The following is a 16473-nucleotide window of genomic DNA, read 5'->3' as shown; positions in this document are numbered from 1 at the left end:
TGGGAGTGGGAATTAAGACACCACTGTAATCCTCCAGAGAGAGGGAACTCCTAGGACACAGGCAACGCAAGAAGAAGGGTAAATGCATGAGAGGATAGAAAAGCACAGCTGGGAGATCAAGCATGGGTCTGGTCCTTGAGGGAGCACCCATGAGGTAAAAAAGGCTTTATTAACAGTCATCCCATAGCCCCACTGCAAACCTTGCAAACAGGGATACATTTGCACCTGCTGATAACTCCTCATGACACGTGAGGTCTCTAGGCCTAGAGGCCATTGGTTCTCTCACTGGCAGCTCCCAACACCCACCTCTGGTCCACTGCTGGAAAAGCAGGTCAGACCCCAGTGCACATCACATGCCATTTTATACTACACCGGGTTTTAAATACCTTTTTACATTTTTATCTCCCCCAATGAATCTGTAAGCCCTCTGGGGCAAGGACTGTATCCCCAGAACTTGATACGTCTCATCACTGCCCTATTGTTTTCTCTACCTACTCTGTTACCATCATGGGCTCATCCACCCATTAATCCTGGACACCACTGTGCTCTTGTGTCAACCACATGCCAAGGGAATAAAAAGGCAGAAGCTGTGGCCGTAGGGTCCCACAGCTGACAATTCTTCTCTAAAATGTTGCCCTGCCTCCCCAGCAAGACCATGCACATGTTCCTTAAGGACCCACCATTAGCATTTTAGTGTACATAATAGTTATTTAACTAAATGTAAGAGTTAGTAAAAACCAAAGAACAAATCTGTAACACAGAGGTCTCACCTTCCTGAGCAGAATTTTTTCTAAAATAATACTCAAAGTTTCATTTATGAAGAGGGTCTAAAAATACCAAAAAGGTCCACTCTAATACTCTTCTGATATTCCTATAAGAGAGGGAGACTAATCTCAAGTTTATACATGGCCAGAAAATGTGAATGAGAATTTCTAGGAAGATAACCTCATTTATTTGAAAGATGCATTGAAAGCTTTTTGCTGTTCATGGTCAAGGATAAAATGTATTCGTGCTACCTATAAAACATGAAATGAAGGGATGTCTATCCTGGTAGTCATAAAAGTACTATACTTGAGAAACCTTTTGTCCTTCTTTTCTCTGGAACTGAAAAAAAGTCAGGTTCTTGGCATAACAGTCACTGGTGCATTTTTGAAGCTAGAAAGAACCTTTGAAGAGAGAGAGTTTTTACCTTTACCAAAAGGAAGCCAGATTGCTGGCAGTGAAAATTAAGAGGATTCTGTGGGATTATTTAAGGTAACAGATGTGGAGTAAAACCTGCAAGTGTTACAGTGAATCTGTAGCAAGCCATTAAATACTTTCAGCTTTCAGAAGCACACGTAGTCTTACGCATGCCCTGTTATTACAGAATTATATAGTGTATTGGTTATTACTGACTAGGGAAAAAGCAAGAGGAGGGCAGGATGATGCAATAAAACAAGAGGGCACACACTGTCTATAATAAACATAACAACTATAAACATGCCATAATGAGAAGTTTAAAAGGAAACTGGAATCAGGGGGTTGAATGGGGGGGGGCGGTATAGGGACTAAGGAGACAATTTATTCATGATTGACATGATTAAACCATGGCAAGGGAACGTCCAACTATATTAGAGTAGCCATGACTCGTTCCATAAAAACAGGTGAAAAATATTGTAGCAATCGCTAACAGATAAGGTCTGAAAAATAAATTCCATAAACTCTACATTTCTAATTCAACAGAACCATAAAAACAAGTTGTTATTTTCATGAATATAAACCCAATACCAATAAAATACAACTGTCACAATGTATCCCCAGGACTTAACAGAGTTGTCGCTATACAGAAGCACAGTAGCTCTGTGCAGAATCTTTGGAAATTAACTATAACATTGCCTACAACAATTTTTCCAAAACCATTCAAAACAATTCTGTTTTGACCTTTCTTGTCCTGAGTAATACATAGAGGTACAAAGGTGATTGAGTCATTCATTAAGTGACTATAATATAATCAGGTCTAAAATCATTCCCAAGAGCATCTCATACCGGGAGGGTACTGAAGGTTCATCTATTACTGCAAACTGGGTGGTGACAGTGAATCACAATTTGTGCATGTCTCACATGTTAAAAGAAGGTGCCTGCATAATTCCAAAAAGCAGTGTTACTGATTGACGTTCATCAGACATCTTTGAGAAATTTCTAGATATGCCTAATACATAAGAGAGCAAAGAGCCTAACAGAGAACATTGATAGAATCATTAAATCACCATTTACATAACTAATAAGAGGAGCAAGACGTTACCCCGTGAGTTCAGCTTTCCTCTGGAAACTGCCTCTTGAAAATTCTAATGAGAACCTGCATGCTAAAAATATATGAACATGGAAATAACATTTTATTTTTGAGAAAAGGGGAAGAAGTATTTAAAATTAAACACAGAAGCTTGATCATTTAGGAACTGAAAATGCATTTATTACGGCTCTGTTAACCCATGAAGGAAAATTCACTATAAGTGTGTCACTAACTACAAGAAATAAGCTTTAAAACACAATTTCAAGATAAATCTTTAATGATCAAAATATCTCTACAAGGAGCAGAGGTACAAGCAGCCAAAGATACAAAGAATTTCATCCATTCTTCCTCTATAATGCCTTTTACCTCCGTAGAGAACTTTAGTTCAGACCTTCACAGATGTGTGTCAGGATTATTTAAATGAGGAGTGTGCCTTGTTTCAGCCACCTTAATGCTCTCATTTCCTGTTCAAAAACCTTTACTTACCAAACTCAACACCCCAAAAAACAAATAATCCAGTGAAGAAATGGGCAGAAGACATGAATAGATACTTTTCCAAAGAAGACATCCAGATGGCCAACAGACACATGAAAAGAGCCTTAACATCACTCATCATCAAGGAAATATAAATCAAAACCACACTGAGATACCACCCCATTCCAGTCAGAGTGGCTAAAATGAACAACTCAGGAAACAACAGATGCTGGCGAGGATGTGGAGAAATGGGAACCCTCTTGTACTGTTGGTGGGAATGCAAACTGGTGCAGCACTCTCGAAAACAGTGCGGAGGTTCCTCAAAAATTTAAAAATAGAACTACCCTACGACCCAGTAATAGCACTTCTAGGAATCTATCCAAAAGATAAAGGAGTGCTGATACATAGGGGCAAATGTACCCCAATTTTTATAGCAGTGCTTTCAACAAGAGCCAAATTATGGAAAGAACCTAAATGTCCATCAACTGATGAATGGATAAAGAAGATGTGGTTTATATGTACAATGGAATACTACTTAGCAATGAGAAATAATGAAATAATGCCATTTGCAGCATTATGGATGGAACTGGAAGGTATTGCACTGAGTGAAATAAGTCAGTCAGAGAAAGACAGATACTGTATGTTTTCACCCATATGTGGATCTTGAGAAACTCAACAGAAGACCATGTGCGAAGGGAAGGGGGGGAAAATAGTTACAGAGAGGGAGGGAGGCAAACCATAAGAGACTTAAATACAGAGAACAAACTGAGGGTTGATGGGGGCATGGGGGAGAGGGGAAAATGGGTGATGGGCTTTGAGGAGGGCACCTGTTGGGATGAGCACTGGGTGTTGTATGGAAACGACGAACCACAGGAATCTACCCCAAAAACCAAGCGCACACTTTACACTCTGTGTGTTAGCCAATTTGACAATAAATTATATTAAAAATTTTTTATTTCTGTCACTTAAAAAAATAAAGTGTGTATAAATTGGTTAAAGTCAAAAAAAAAAACTTTACTGGTTCTCCCCAAAACAAATTAAATTCCTTGGTTTGGCAGATATTTGGCACCAATCAGTGCTTCCAAACATATCACCCTGTGTCCTCATCCACAGGGACAAATTCTTCCCCACTTCACCTCCAGTCCCAATCACAACACCTTTCTGTATTTCTTCATAATGTTGGTCTTTCTGAAGTGTCCTCTCCTTTCCCTTATGCCTGTCTACCTGAATCCTACTCTCAAAGCCAGGTCAGGCACAATGCATTCCCCCATCATCCAGGCTATAGTCCACGCAGCTGACATCATTCATGAAGCCCTTTGTGTACACCATCTCTTTCTTATACACTACTTATTCTCATGTGTTATTTCTGCTGTACTGCAAAACATAACGACATTTCTTACACCACTTCTTTATATTCTAGCACTTTTCACCCACCTGCTACCCTCGTTCACCACAATGGCCAGCATAGCATCCTTCAGTGCCCAGCTAACATCTACTGAGCCAAAGACACATATGAGCAATGATGAATGAAAATTAAAAGCTAAGTATCCCTTTATTATATAAGAATAATTTGAAACAAATGAGACTTTTGAGTAGCTAATCTTTTTTCTTTAACATTCCTGAGGATTTGGAATCCAAGATGATACTACCAAGTTGCTTTCTTCCAGCAGAAACAGTGATGAGTTTGCCCTGGATTTCATGCTTTGCTGATGTGCCCCCGGGAGACCCTCTGCTCATCCCCATGACAATTCACTGCAAACATCTGTTCCTTCATCTGTCTATAGAAGTGGCTCCTAGAGCATAAACTGTGAGTTCCATTTCTGATCTCTACATATTAGTAGCCCATACAGTAGGAACTCAGTCAGTGATTGACCTAGCACCATGACTATCTAAAGTAAACACAATTAAAGAATAACCTTTACTAGGCACATAAATGGTAAGTAAACTTAATTCATGACTGTGATTTCAAATGAGACATATGGCCAAAATTACAAGGACTACATATATGTAAGTATTAACCACAAAAATGAACACACAACATAAAGAGAAATCCTATACAGACATTATGTGTGTCCATTTGCATGATTTTTATACGGCCCAGAATACTTCTAGAAGAAAGTGCATTTTTAGAGAGGGAAAATGAGGCAAGAGAAGTGTTTTTTCTATTTTTTGTGTGTGTGTGTTTTTTCTATTTTCAACTCTCCTGTATTACTTTTAAACTAGGGAACATGTATAACTTTCTCATTTTTTTGAGAGAGAGAGAGAGAGAGAGAGAGAGAGAGAGAGAGAGCAGGAGAAGGGCAGAGAGAGGGGGAGAAAGAATCTTAAGCAGGCTCCATGCCCAACGTCAAGCCTGATGCAGAGTCCAATGTGGGGCTCAATCTCATGACTGTGAGATTATGACCTAAGATAAATTCGAGAGTCACCTGACTGAATCACCCAGGCACTTTCAAATTAATTCCTCCCTGACCACACATGCAAAGAGAAGTCTACTGACAGTTACAAGATTAAAAAAAAAAAAATGAGTAGTCTACCATTAGAGTAAACTAGTAGACATTTTAGACGTTAGAGCTGTGCATGCAAGAAAACTGAATTCAGGGGCACCTGGGTGGCTCAGCTGGTTAAGTGTCTGACTTCAGCTTAGGTCATGATCTCACAGTCCATGAGTTTGAGCCCCGCATCAGACTCTGGGCTGACCGCTCAGAGCCTGGAGCCTGCTTTGGATTCTCTGTCTCCCTCTCTCTCCACCCCTTCCTTGCTCATGCTCTCTCTCTCTTTCTCTCTCAAAAATAAAGTAAACATTAAAAAAATTTAAAAAAGGAAAACAGAATTCATGAGTTTTTGGAAGTCCAATGGGGGGACTTTTTTTTTGCACCTTAATTACTGTGTAAAAATGGATAAATTCCTTCTTAACTTAGCATTTCCTAATTTAAATTTCTCTTTCCTCTGTGTGTTCAGCACTCCTGTATATTTAAGGATGGAATTACCCAAAGGCATAATCCATTCTTCCAAGTAGTAAAAAGAGACAGTGAAACTTTTTTTCCCCGAGGTACAAGATTGTAATAAGAAAACCTTCTGAGATGTTTAACAAAAAGAAGCAACTCCTCCTCCACAGTGACTTTAACTAAAACGTACTTTTTACATAAAGTGCTCAGTCCTCATAACAGAGGGTGCACACTGAAAACTGTCTGGGCATCACATACCTACTTTCTCCCTTTTGTCAGAGTGAAGAGATCTGGCTTCTGTGAGAGATTTTAAACTGTGTGACATAAGTCTCTTGGGGCTCATGATCTTCTCATCTTTATATACCAAGCTGCTAAAATAATCTAGCAAATACTAGCTTCTTAGTGAGCATTAGTTCAATGAATGACATTTTCTCAAATAGTATATGTATTTGTAGAAATCAACAGAATAATAGAGCTCTGATAAGTAAGGAAATAACAGTTTCTGTAACCACTAGTCATTTTTTGCTTAAAAAATACATTTAAAACATAAATGATAAAGACCACCTTGAAAAATGACTCAAAATCCAGTTTAGCTTTATATAAGCCCAGCAATTATCTCCTGAGTTACTCCAGCGATGTGGCACCACAAAGAAAAGGAAAGAGGTAAGTAGTGCCTGGGTGGCTCAGTTGGTTAAACGTCTGACTTCACTCAGGTCATGATCTCATGGTTCATGAGTTTGAGTGCCATGTCAGGCTCTGAACTGACAGCACAGAGCCTGGAGCCTGCTTAAGATTCTCTGCTTCCCCTCTCACTGACCCTCCCCTGCTTGTTCTCTCTCTCTCTCTCTCTCTCTCTCTCTCTCAAAAATAAATAAATAAACATAAAAAAACAGAAAAGGACAGAGGAGGTGAGATGGTCACAGGGTCCTGGCAGTAGGGGATCCCCAGTTCTGTCCTACTTCTTTCAGGCCAGAAGAGAGTTGTGCATATATCTTGAGACTGTCTAGTTTCTACATTTCAGTGACTGAACAGAAAAATAATTTTTTTCCTTCCAAGAATACAGACTCATCTTTGTACCTTGCATTGTTTCTGGAATACCTCCTCTGGGTCTTATCTGCTCATCACCTTGTACAGATGAGAGGAGAGTTTCTTTTCCTATCCTTACCCCCATCTGGTAGACTATTTCCCAAAATAGTTCTCCTGTGCTCAAATCTCATGGTGAAATGCATCCTTGATTCTTTGCCTCCACCTCTTAATTTCCTTCTACTTCAGTCCCTGTCCTAAAAATCGATTTGACTATGTCAAGCTCTAGTTTTCCATATTTTGCTTGAGGGGAAATTTTTAGGATAAATCTCCTTGAAATAACAGTTATGGTTCCGACTACAACTGAGTCTCTCATGATCTTCATATAAAACCAGTTAATCACCCGATCATTTCAAATTTTTACTAGCATACCTATTTTAAATGAAGAAGAGAAGGAAGAAGATAGTTTTAGAAAGTTTTCCAGATATATAAAGTTTTAAATTTATTACAACCAGATAATTAATTACAAACAATTTTAATACTTCCCCAACTTCAAGACCAAACCAAGTTACAAAAAAAAGAAAGTTGCAAAATGGCAGTGCACCGACCTGAGGATATGGGGAAGTCCTGGATTTTGACTTTGAGCCGGAGAGCCTGGACTTGACCCCCTTCCTGTTGTCAGTCACGGTAGGAGTGGAGCTGCTGGTGTAGGAGAAGGCTGGTTTAGAGGCTGAGATCTGATCCAGGGAGAGCTGCAAACCTTTGTATTCCGTGTCCCTGCAGGGTGAGAGGACACAGCCCTTAATCTGCCACCACAGGAAATGGATACATGTGTTCTCTCACCAGGAATGGCAGTAATCCATATTTGAAAAGGGAAGCAAGCAAAAGTTAGCCATATAACTGGTTGCCACAAACACCTTGATTATTTTAGAAATGCCTAACATTTAACTAATGGGTCGGGATGTAGCTGCCCCACGTACCACAGCCAAGTGATACAATATGCTCATGAAATTGTCTTGATTTTAAAATACATTTTGGGTTATTTTTATAAGTAGGAAATAAATCTGTAATTCAACTTCTCTGAGCTTTTGTGTCCTCATCGGTGAGGTACAGATTATAAACTCTACTCTCAACATTTTCTGTGTAGGGTGAACTCAGCAGATAACTGAGTTGTCTGGTAAACTGATCCTATCTGATTACTGGCAAGAAGAACATCAGCTGTTTCAAGATCAATCATTCTGGTAAACATTCCTAATATTTTTATAGCTAGCAAACCAGTGAGACCAGGCTTGTAAGTAGTTAAAAATCTCTTTTAAGCACCAGTTCTTTCCACTCCATCTTCAATATATATCTACGAAGCTCTTAATATATGCCAGGTTTTGTGCTATGTGGAAATGAAAGATAAATAAGATGCCTAGAGTCCCTGCCCTTCTGCAGATTACAAGCTATTTGGAAGAAGAAACAGTAAACAAATATTAAACATAATAACTGAAGGCTGTGATAGGAAGGGGATAAAGGGTATATCTCAGAGAGTTCATTATAAAGGTATTGCTTGAGGTATTTAGGGGCTGAAGATGACAGCTTGGCCCTGCCCAGCTACCATCTCAGCCTGCTTCCAGGCAGCAGAGAATGTTGTCTGACTCCTCCATTTTCATAAGAGGGTATCAACCCTTCCCACTGGCAGCCAAAAAGAAAAATGTTTCATAGTCTTCTTTATGAGGACTCGTGGGAGAATTTTCTCTCAGGTTCCAGAACTAGCTGGGCTGCTTGCTCCTGGGTAATTGATTTCTTTTTATCTCACAAACACCGTGAATCATCTAACTCACCATGTTTCCCTCTTTCCACTGGAAGTCAAAAGGCTCTGAGTCCCAAATCCGATTTGTAACCACCTCTAACAACTGTACCAGTCCTCGTGGCAGGTGTTCTGTGCAGCAAACACCACTGGCTTCCTTTATTTTTCTTATTTTATTTTTCCCTTTCTCTAATGGGTTCACCTTTTTAAAAAATTTACATGCATTTTTAATACCCTTTGGATTAAGATATGTATATTAAATGTAATAAACTAATAAAGTTAGATATGTTAAAGTGATTGGTAGATTTCCATAGATCAGCAACCATTCATTTATCTTCTCTTCCTTTTCCCTGTTTGTTCTTCTACAAAGAGATCAGGCAAAGGCAAAAGGATAATTCAGGCAAGGAGTCCCTCAAGTGACAGGGGATAGAAATCAGCTAAAACAGGTTCAATAATATCATGGCCACAAACTACAGTGTAGTGGTATATGTCAGCAAATTACAATGACTTCATATCAAATAGTCCATCAACTCAGTGCAAGTAAAAAAAAAATTATCCTGCATAAGCAGCAAAAATTTAGAAGATGGGCATGCAATTTGCCTTCCAAGCTTGGGAAGTTGAATCATACTGATGGTCTACTTTCCTACTCTAATCACCCCCTAAGGAAAACACACAACACAGATTCTGGTCACTCCTTGGTCAGAAATTCAATGCTCTCCAACATGTGGCTCCCACCTATTTTTCTGACAGTATCTGAAAATTTTCCTTCAATGGCCCTTCACTTCACTCAAAATAGTTCTCCCCAAACTGACCTTATACTTTCCTCCCCTGCTCTTTCAACACATACCTATAGAACTCCTCTTAAAAAGAACTATTTTAAATCCTACTCGCCTCTAACCTCATTCATTCCTTCAATACTGAGTGTCTCTGTGGAGGCCCTGGGGAGACATCAATGAACAGAAGGACTAAGTTGCTGTGCTCATGAAGAAGACACCAGGGCCACTTCCTGAGGGAAACAGGGAGGGGACCAGAAACTCTTTTTTTCTTCTTCCAACCTTATTTTTCAAGTGACAATGTCTAGTCTTTCCTAGGGGTTCTAAGTTCCTAGAGGGCAAGAGTCAAAAGATATTTTGTTATATTCCAATGGCGATTTGCACAATATTTCACACATTTGGAAGAGGAAGAAGACAAAGACACAAATCAGAAAGGACTGTCTTCCTCAATGACTGCTAATAACCAGCAGCCTAGAAGTATTTCTCTGATGGAAAAGACCCCTTTAGGCCGTGAGTCCCCTGACCCACCTGCCCTGAGATCATGTGCATGTGACAGTGAGCAAGGTGGGCTCTGACAGCCTCCATTCTTGGGTATCTCCTATGTCATATGGGCTCTTGGTAGCAGAATATCCATTCAGTCCCTGCCCAACAGGACTTACTTAGACTTACTTTAGACAAAAACATTGCACCCCTGAAAATATGGCCAAATAATTTTTAAAACTCATTCTTTTTTTTAATATGGAATGCTTCACGAATTTCTGTGTCATCCTTGCACAGGGAACATGCTGATCTCTGTAGCCTTCCTATTTTAGTATATGTGCTGCCGAAGCAAGCACTAAAACTCATTTTGAATGCAACATTTCAGCACAGGGACTTCATGTCAAGAAGCAGAGAACAAACCAGGATTCCTCCATTTTTCTCTTCAGACTCCCAAAGTATGCATCTCAACTACTGAAGAAGTCTTTCCAAAATTCTTGCATAGTTCCCAATGATAGAAATACTCCAAAGAGGCTTAAATAAAGATTTAAAACCAACAAATGATTTGAATTTCTACATATTCACATGAAAATGCTAATAAATATAAAAAGAGTTATACTCTTGATAAAAAAATTAATATTTTGATGCACATCTAAAAAGATCACAAAGAATCCACCAGAACTTAGCAAAAGATCATGAGGTCAGGTAGATCACAATTTGAGCCACTTACTGTGTAACAACCCCATCGAGACCTCTTTTTCCTCTTTATAACTCATGTGGATGTGCTAAGGTTCAGAAAAATATTATGTGAGAAATTCATGGCACAGTGCCTAGAACTTGGTAAATGTTCAATTAATACTAAGTATTATTTCTTCACCTCCACAGTTTGTGGCCCTTTTTTGGCACCTGATTTCTCTAAGACAGTAGTTTCACTTTGGTAGCAACTGTAATACATTTCATTACAAACATTTCCTTATGTTGTATTTCTTTCCTTTCTACCTCTAGCTCATTGTAATGCACTCTGTTGCTTCTTAGTCTCTAAACTCTAATGCAGTGTGGCCAAAATACTTATTAAGATGAGCTCTTCATTGCTAAGTAAGCAAATAGAGACCTTGGAACAGTACAGACCCGACACTCTGAGAGGAGCTCAGCCTTCCTATTCCTCTAACAACTTGAAAGATGGGTTAAGATGAAAAGCACAACAACAACAAAAAAATACCCACTTAAAGACATTTCAAGTACAGTTGATGTGGTGCCAAGAGCAGCTCTGAATGGCAGATTCACTAAGAACAAAGCATTTGTTTTACTTTTAGAATTCTATTATACTATTTCATTTGTATAGATTAAAGGTCTAGATGCTGATGGGAATCACATTATGAGTTCTATTTCCCTCCAAACTCAGACATGCCCTCCCTTCCCCCGAAGTGAGGCACATTCTGGTATCACACACACACCCATCCTCTAAAGTTAGGTATATGTCTAGTAAAGCTGTTTGATGTTTCCCTGTGGAGGGGGACAAAATGAAATACTTGAGTGCCCAGCACTTAGACTTTGAATGAGTACAGTGAGGAATTGGACTTAGCTGACTTTAGTAAAGGAGGGACAGGACACAGCCCTGCTCTACTTCTAAAGCCTTCCTGAAAAGTGCCACACAGACCACGTTCAGGACTCCACAGGTTACCCTCACTAGGTCAGCTCACTCTGTTCTCCCAGATACGACTGGCATATCAAAAAGAGGAACTGTGGCATATGTCCTTTAGCATATTTTTCAAAATGGCTATTGATATCAATTTACATTTGTTTGGATTTTTCCCCCCTTGAATGACTTGTACTAGAACTGCAGACATCCTCAGGTACCTCGGCTCTGAAAGCAATGTGAAATAGGTAATTTGCAATCACTAGGACTTGCAGCTTGTCAATCTCACTCGTATTTGCACAGACCAAAGTAATCCTCTTATTCCATTATGGACAGTCAGAAATCATTCAATTTGCAGAATTAACCATCTGAGTCTACTCTAAACTTTATAATAGTCATGTACATATTTGGAGTTACTCAAATTCCAATAGAATAAAAGGGGCCATTTTTGCACCATTGGCCTTCTCAGCCTTTCCTTCAGCAATATGCCATGATCACTCATGAGGTAAATGCCAACTTGCCATATGGGAAGCTCAGGGTGATGCCCTTGCAAAACAAATAAAAGGTATTTATATCACTAACAGGTGCTTTTAGCTTCAGAGAAATGCATTAATATGATTTCTATCATTTTGACTGGAAGACTGGTGTCCTCATGATGCCAACAGCAGCACAACCATACATACAACCTTCAGGTGAGTTGGAATAATTATACAGTTAAACAATCAACAGTATTTTATCACTTGATGTTGAGTCAAGATTCTCTGCAAGAACTTTTCTTCTTCGACTCTGCCATATCCTATTGCACTTCTATTTTAGACAACTGAAGTTTTGCTTCTGTCATGTCAGTTTTTTAAACTGGTCATTCTGAAGTTTCTCTATTGGTTTTATGTTATGTGGCAATTCTTAAAAGATATTGCCAGATTTCCCAATTGAGCTTAAAAAAAAAAAAAAAAAACAGCTGTAGGTGATCAAATTACCAAGGAAAACGTGGAAACAAAGACATGCAATTGATTTGGCTCCAAAGGCGCTGACTGCAATAAGCAGAGGATTGCATTAAACTGTGATCGGATTAAGTAGGAACGACTGCGTCTTATACTAAACTTTTTAATTGGATTCTAGAATCACTGTCACACGAAGTGCATGACCTTCTTTATATTCTGGCAGAGTTACCACCAGGCCACTAGGTAAACCTCTGCAGCAGAGAGACCTAGTTTATGTTTCATTTTCAGGCTCCCATGGAGCCCAGCAGAGATAGCTGATAAGGAGGATTCCATACTGTGAGAGGCTCACAAACTAAGACATCTGCTGGGAAATTAGGCTAAGGCACCCTTGGAAATATAATAGTCTCATACTAATAAGTGGATTTGTGTTTGCTCCTTGTGGTTTTCTCCATTTGCTTTGGTGACTTTAGTAGTTCCCAAAAAGTCTTTGGTTTTACATAAACATTGCCTCTGCCTAGAAATATCTTTCTCCTCTATTTTGTAGGTCTCATCCAACATGCTATGGAGTGGATGGCACCACAAGGGTAAGGGATGGCTTAGGCACAAAGTTTACCATCACATTGTGATTTCAAGAAGCAAAGACGAAGGTCTAAACAATAGGTAAACAACCAAAAACAATAGGCAAACAATAACCAAACAACAAAAAAAAAACAATACAGTAAAAAACTAATATTTTGGTAAGATGCAGCAAAGTCAACCATCTGCACGATAGGGATTGTGAAATACCTGTCTACAAACCCATGACACATGTTGAAATATAGCTAAGTCCAGACCTGCCACAACATGCATCTGACTTTGCTTCTTTACCCACACAGGCCACAGTGATTTCCTGCTCCCTCCTCTCAGTTCCTACACTGTCCACTGCCTCTAACATTCATGTAACACACCTAAGTTCCTGTCACACAGTGTGAATGGTGTATTTGACAACAATCTCCTTAATACCTTCTCTTTTGATAGTCTCTACTTACTGTCTAGCACCATATCTTATAGAGAATAGATTCTCACTTGCAAGTGATTAACAAAATAATTCTCACTGCAATAAATTTTTATTCATCTCAAATACAAATGACCAAAAATTCAAAAAACTAGCAAACCTCTCTACATAAATAAGAAAAAAATACCTACTAAGTAAGCAAGTTTATGGGAGGGATTCTTAAATTCCCAGATTATAATTAATAATGATCATTCTGATATTCTGTGAGATCCTAAATTAAAGAAACAAATCATGTTATTGTTTTAGTGTTATATTAATATGTTATTGTTTTAGTGTTATGTATATTAATAAAATGCACTTATTTTTTGTAAAGTTACAATTCAGGCATGGCATATGTGATTCTTAAACAAACTGGAATACTAAATTAATTTTATCCTCAACCATTTATTTGAAACTGTTGCAACTGTATTGAAAGAGCGAGGAGGAATAGTGCTTTAAACCCCCAGAGAAAGAACTTCTACAAAGCGATAATAAATACAGTATCTCTGAAATAGAAAAATATAAAAAGGATGTAAACAATGCACAAATTGCTGAGAAACAATTTTTAAAGGTTTAGCCTCACTAGTAATAACCTACACGAATTAAGGTTTCTATCAGATTCTTTTTGTCACTTTTGTCTTTCAAATCAACGAAGATTTTATTTTAATGACAAAAAAATCTCAATGAAGACAAGTTGAAATAAATGGGCATTCTTACATACCAATGATAAGAGAGTAAACTAGCAGTGTTTATCAAGAGTCTTAAGAATGTTCATTCCTTAAATCCAGTAATTCCACTTCTAGGAATAGATCTAATGAAAATAATCAGAGATAAGTATCCAAAGTCTATACACAAGGGTACTTAGCATAATTTCTTACATTTAATTGTAAGTAAGCAAATAAAAACCAACAATAGAACCATTACTTAATTATGGCGTACCCATGTGATAAAATATTAGGTAATCATTAACTTTTTTTACTCTAGTGATGTGAAAAACACTATTGATAAAATGAAAAATTATCTCTTTAAATTAATATGTACTGTATATGCATATACATGTAGTGGGAGGCAAAAAATTAAAATGTCAATAGTGAATATCTGGAAAATAGATTAAACATGTTCTTTATCTTCTCTTTATACCTCTGTATATTGTTAATTTTTTTTCTATAATAAACATGTATGACTTTTATAATCAGAAAAATATTTCTTGAAAAAGAAACTCTAATTGGAGCAAAATTCAGGTATTCTCACCTCCAACTGAAATGGCTCCCAGTTTCTCTGCCTTGTGTTTTCAGGGTGTCTTCTCTATGAATATTATTAAATTACAGAAGAGAGAACACCACTAAACTTCTTTTCCCATAGGTTCAACTTCTCATGAACACCATTTATAATTTTTAAATGTCCAAATGTCCATATGCTCTCTTGGTGCCTATATATTTCACTTACTTTCTAATCTATTTTCCACCCTTCCTACCTTACAGAATTATCTGTCTCTGAAGGCTTTCATGTGAACTATATGACTTTGTTTCCTTCTTTGAATAATATAACTTAAATTATTACTTACAATTGAAAAAAAAAGAGTCTTGCCATGTAGTTTCTAACAACGGCTTAGTTTCCTGCGAGTTATAGATGACATATTTGTCACTGTTTAAATGGAGTAACCCTACTTTCGGGACTACATCTTTTGTTCTGAAAAACTTAATTTCTTATGCTCCAAAATTCATTCTATATCTATAGCTACTAAATTTTAGGTGTATTTGTAAATCCCACAGATCTAGGTTCCAAATGCTACTGATCTTATAGCTTTTTTGTTTCTTATTTTCTTGAGGTTGGTGGGGTGGGGGGTGGTTAGGGAGGTGTCGGTCTTTAAAAGTTAGATCTGAACAAATCAATGCAGAATGTGCTGCCTCTTTCACCAAAGGCATAAATTTTTAAAATGCCAGTCTCCTTTTCCACAGTCAAGACTGCTAATTCAATGCACTTCTAGGGGGGGAAAAAGAGGCAAATAGAAAATAAAATTCATACATGCTATTCTGGCCTCTCTTTTCCTTCTCACCTCCCCACCCTCTGTGTCCATCCCCCTAATCTTCACTGTCATTTTATTAAACTGCTGTTTTTCAAATATATGTTCCCCTTAGAATTCTTTAAATACCTAAGGTAGATAAGTGATGGGGGAACCCATTATCTAACACCTTATATTTGGTTAAGGTTCTGTTTTCACAGGAATAGCTTTCTCACTCAGTTCTTTAGACCCATACAAAACTGATTCCTAAACCCTAAAACTAGCCACTGGCAGAGAAGGTAAGAAGAACACACCTCCTATTCTCAACTGCTTACAAACTCCTGGAACAGAAAAAATACTTGTCATCACAAAGAAATAATCTCCCCACAACACTGGGAAATTTGCATTCTGTACTCAAGACCAAAGTGTCCCCAAACCTCTCCCACATACAGTGGGGAGACCCTGCAAGGCCACACCTCATGGCACCTTTGAGAGCTCTGCCCTTTTCTACACAACACAAAGGCACTGGCATTCCTGCAGATAATAGAAAAGTAGAACCTCAGGCTTTGAACTCTGTAGGAAAAAACACAGCAAAAATGATGGCATGGCACGATGTTTTCAAAGGCACAAATCTCCATTTGTTTAACTTAAATATTTTAAAATATGTCCTATAGCATTTATTCTTGATTAAACCTCTTCTAGATAGTTAATCATTAACGGTTTCTTTACAGTTACTGTGCAAACAGTTCATTCATACCTATGACATATCAAATCTCACAGACGTGTTCTTTAATTGGATTCATTTATTTCTAATCTCCCTAAGCCCTTACTACTGTAATGCTTGACTAAATATACATTAAACTCCATTATTTAAATGGCTAAAATAAATTTGAGATGTATTTTATGAATAAAAATTCACAATTCAACAGACATTCTGCTATTATTATTATTATTATTATTATTATTAGTTTTGCTATTGAGGCATTATTTAAAATTGTCTGGTAGATAAGTTGTGTTTCAACAACTTTAAACATTTTAAAATAAGTTGTGATTTATCATTAGAGATTTTGGATTGCCCACCAAAATGCCAAAATTTTCATTGCCTTCA

General features: G+C 37.8%; 1 protein-coding gene and 1 non-coding gene across 2 annotated transcripts in view; both read right to left on the bottom strand.

Annotated features, from left to right (window-relative positions):
- Window positions 1–16473, bottom strand: part of SIM1 (SIM bHLH transcription factor 1) — a 63831-nt gene that overhangs the window by 17862 nt on the left and 29496 nt on the right. Inside the window, exon 9 of the mRNA XM_047103191.1 lies at window positions 7320–7488. Within this exon, the coding sequence (XP_046959147.1) occupies window positions 7320–7488 (169 nt within the window). The remainder of the gene's footprint in view (window positions 1–7319; window positions 7489–16473) is intronic.
- On the bottom strand, window positions 10009–10112 carry LOC124529470 (U6 spliceosomal RNA). Its single transcript, XR_006966365.1, has one exon. It is a non-coding gene; the product is annotated as a U6 spliceosomal RNA (small nuclear RNA).

This window comes from Lynx rufus, unplaced genomic scaffold, assembly GCF_022079265.1.
Source record: "Lynx rufus isolate CCGP_SWC_20201006 ecotype Redwood Valley unplaced genomic scaffold, mLynRuf1.p SCAF_6, whole genome shotgun sequence".
Taxonomy (NCBI): domain Eukaryota; kingdom Metazoa; phylum Chordata; class Mammalia; order Carnivora; family Felidae; genus Lynx; species Lynx rufus.
Note: the sequence above shows the minus strand (reverse complement) of the source record. Positions and strands in the feature narration are given on the sequence as shown.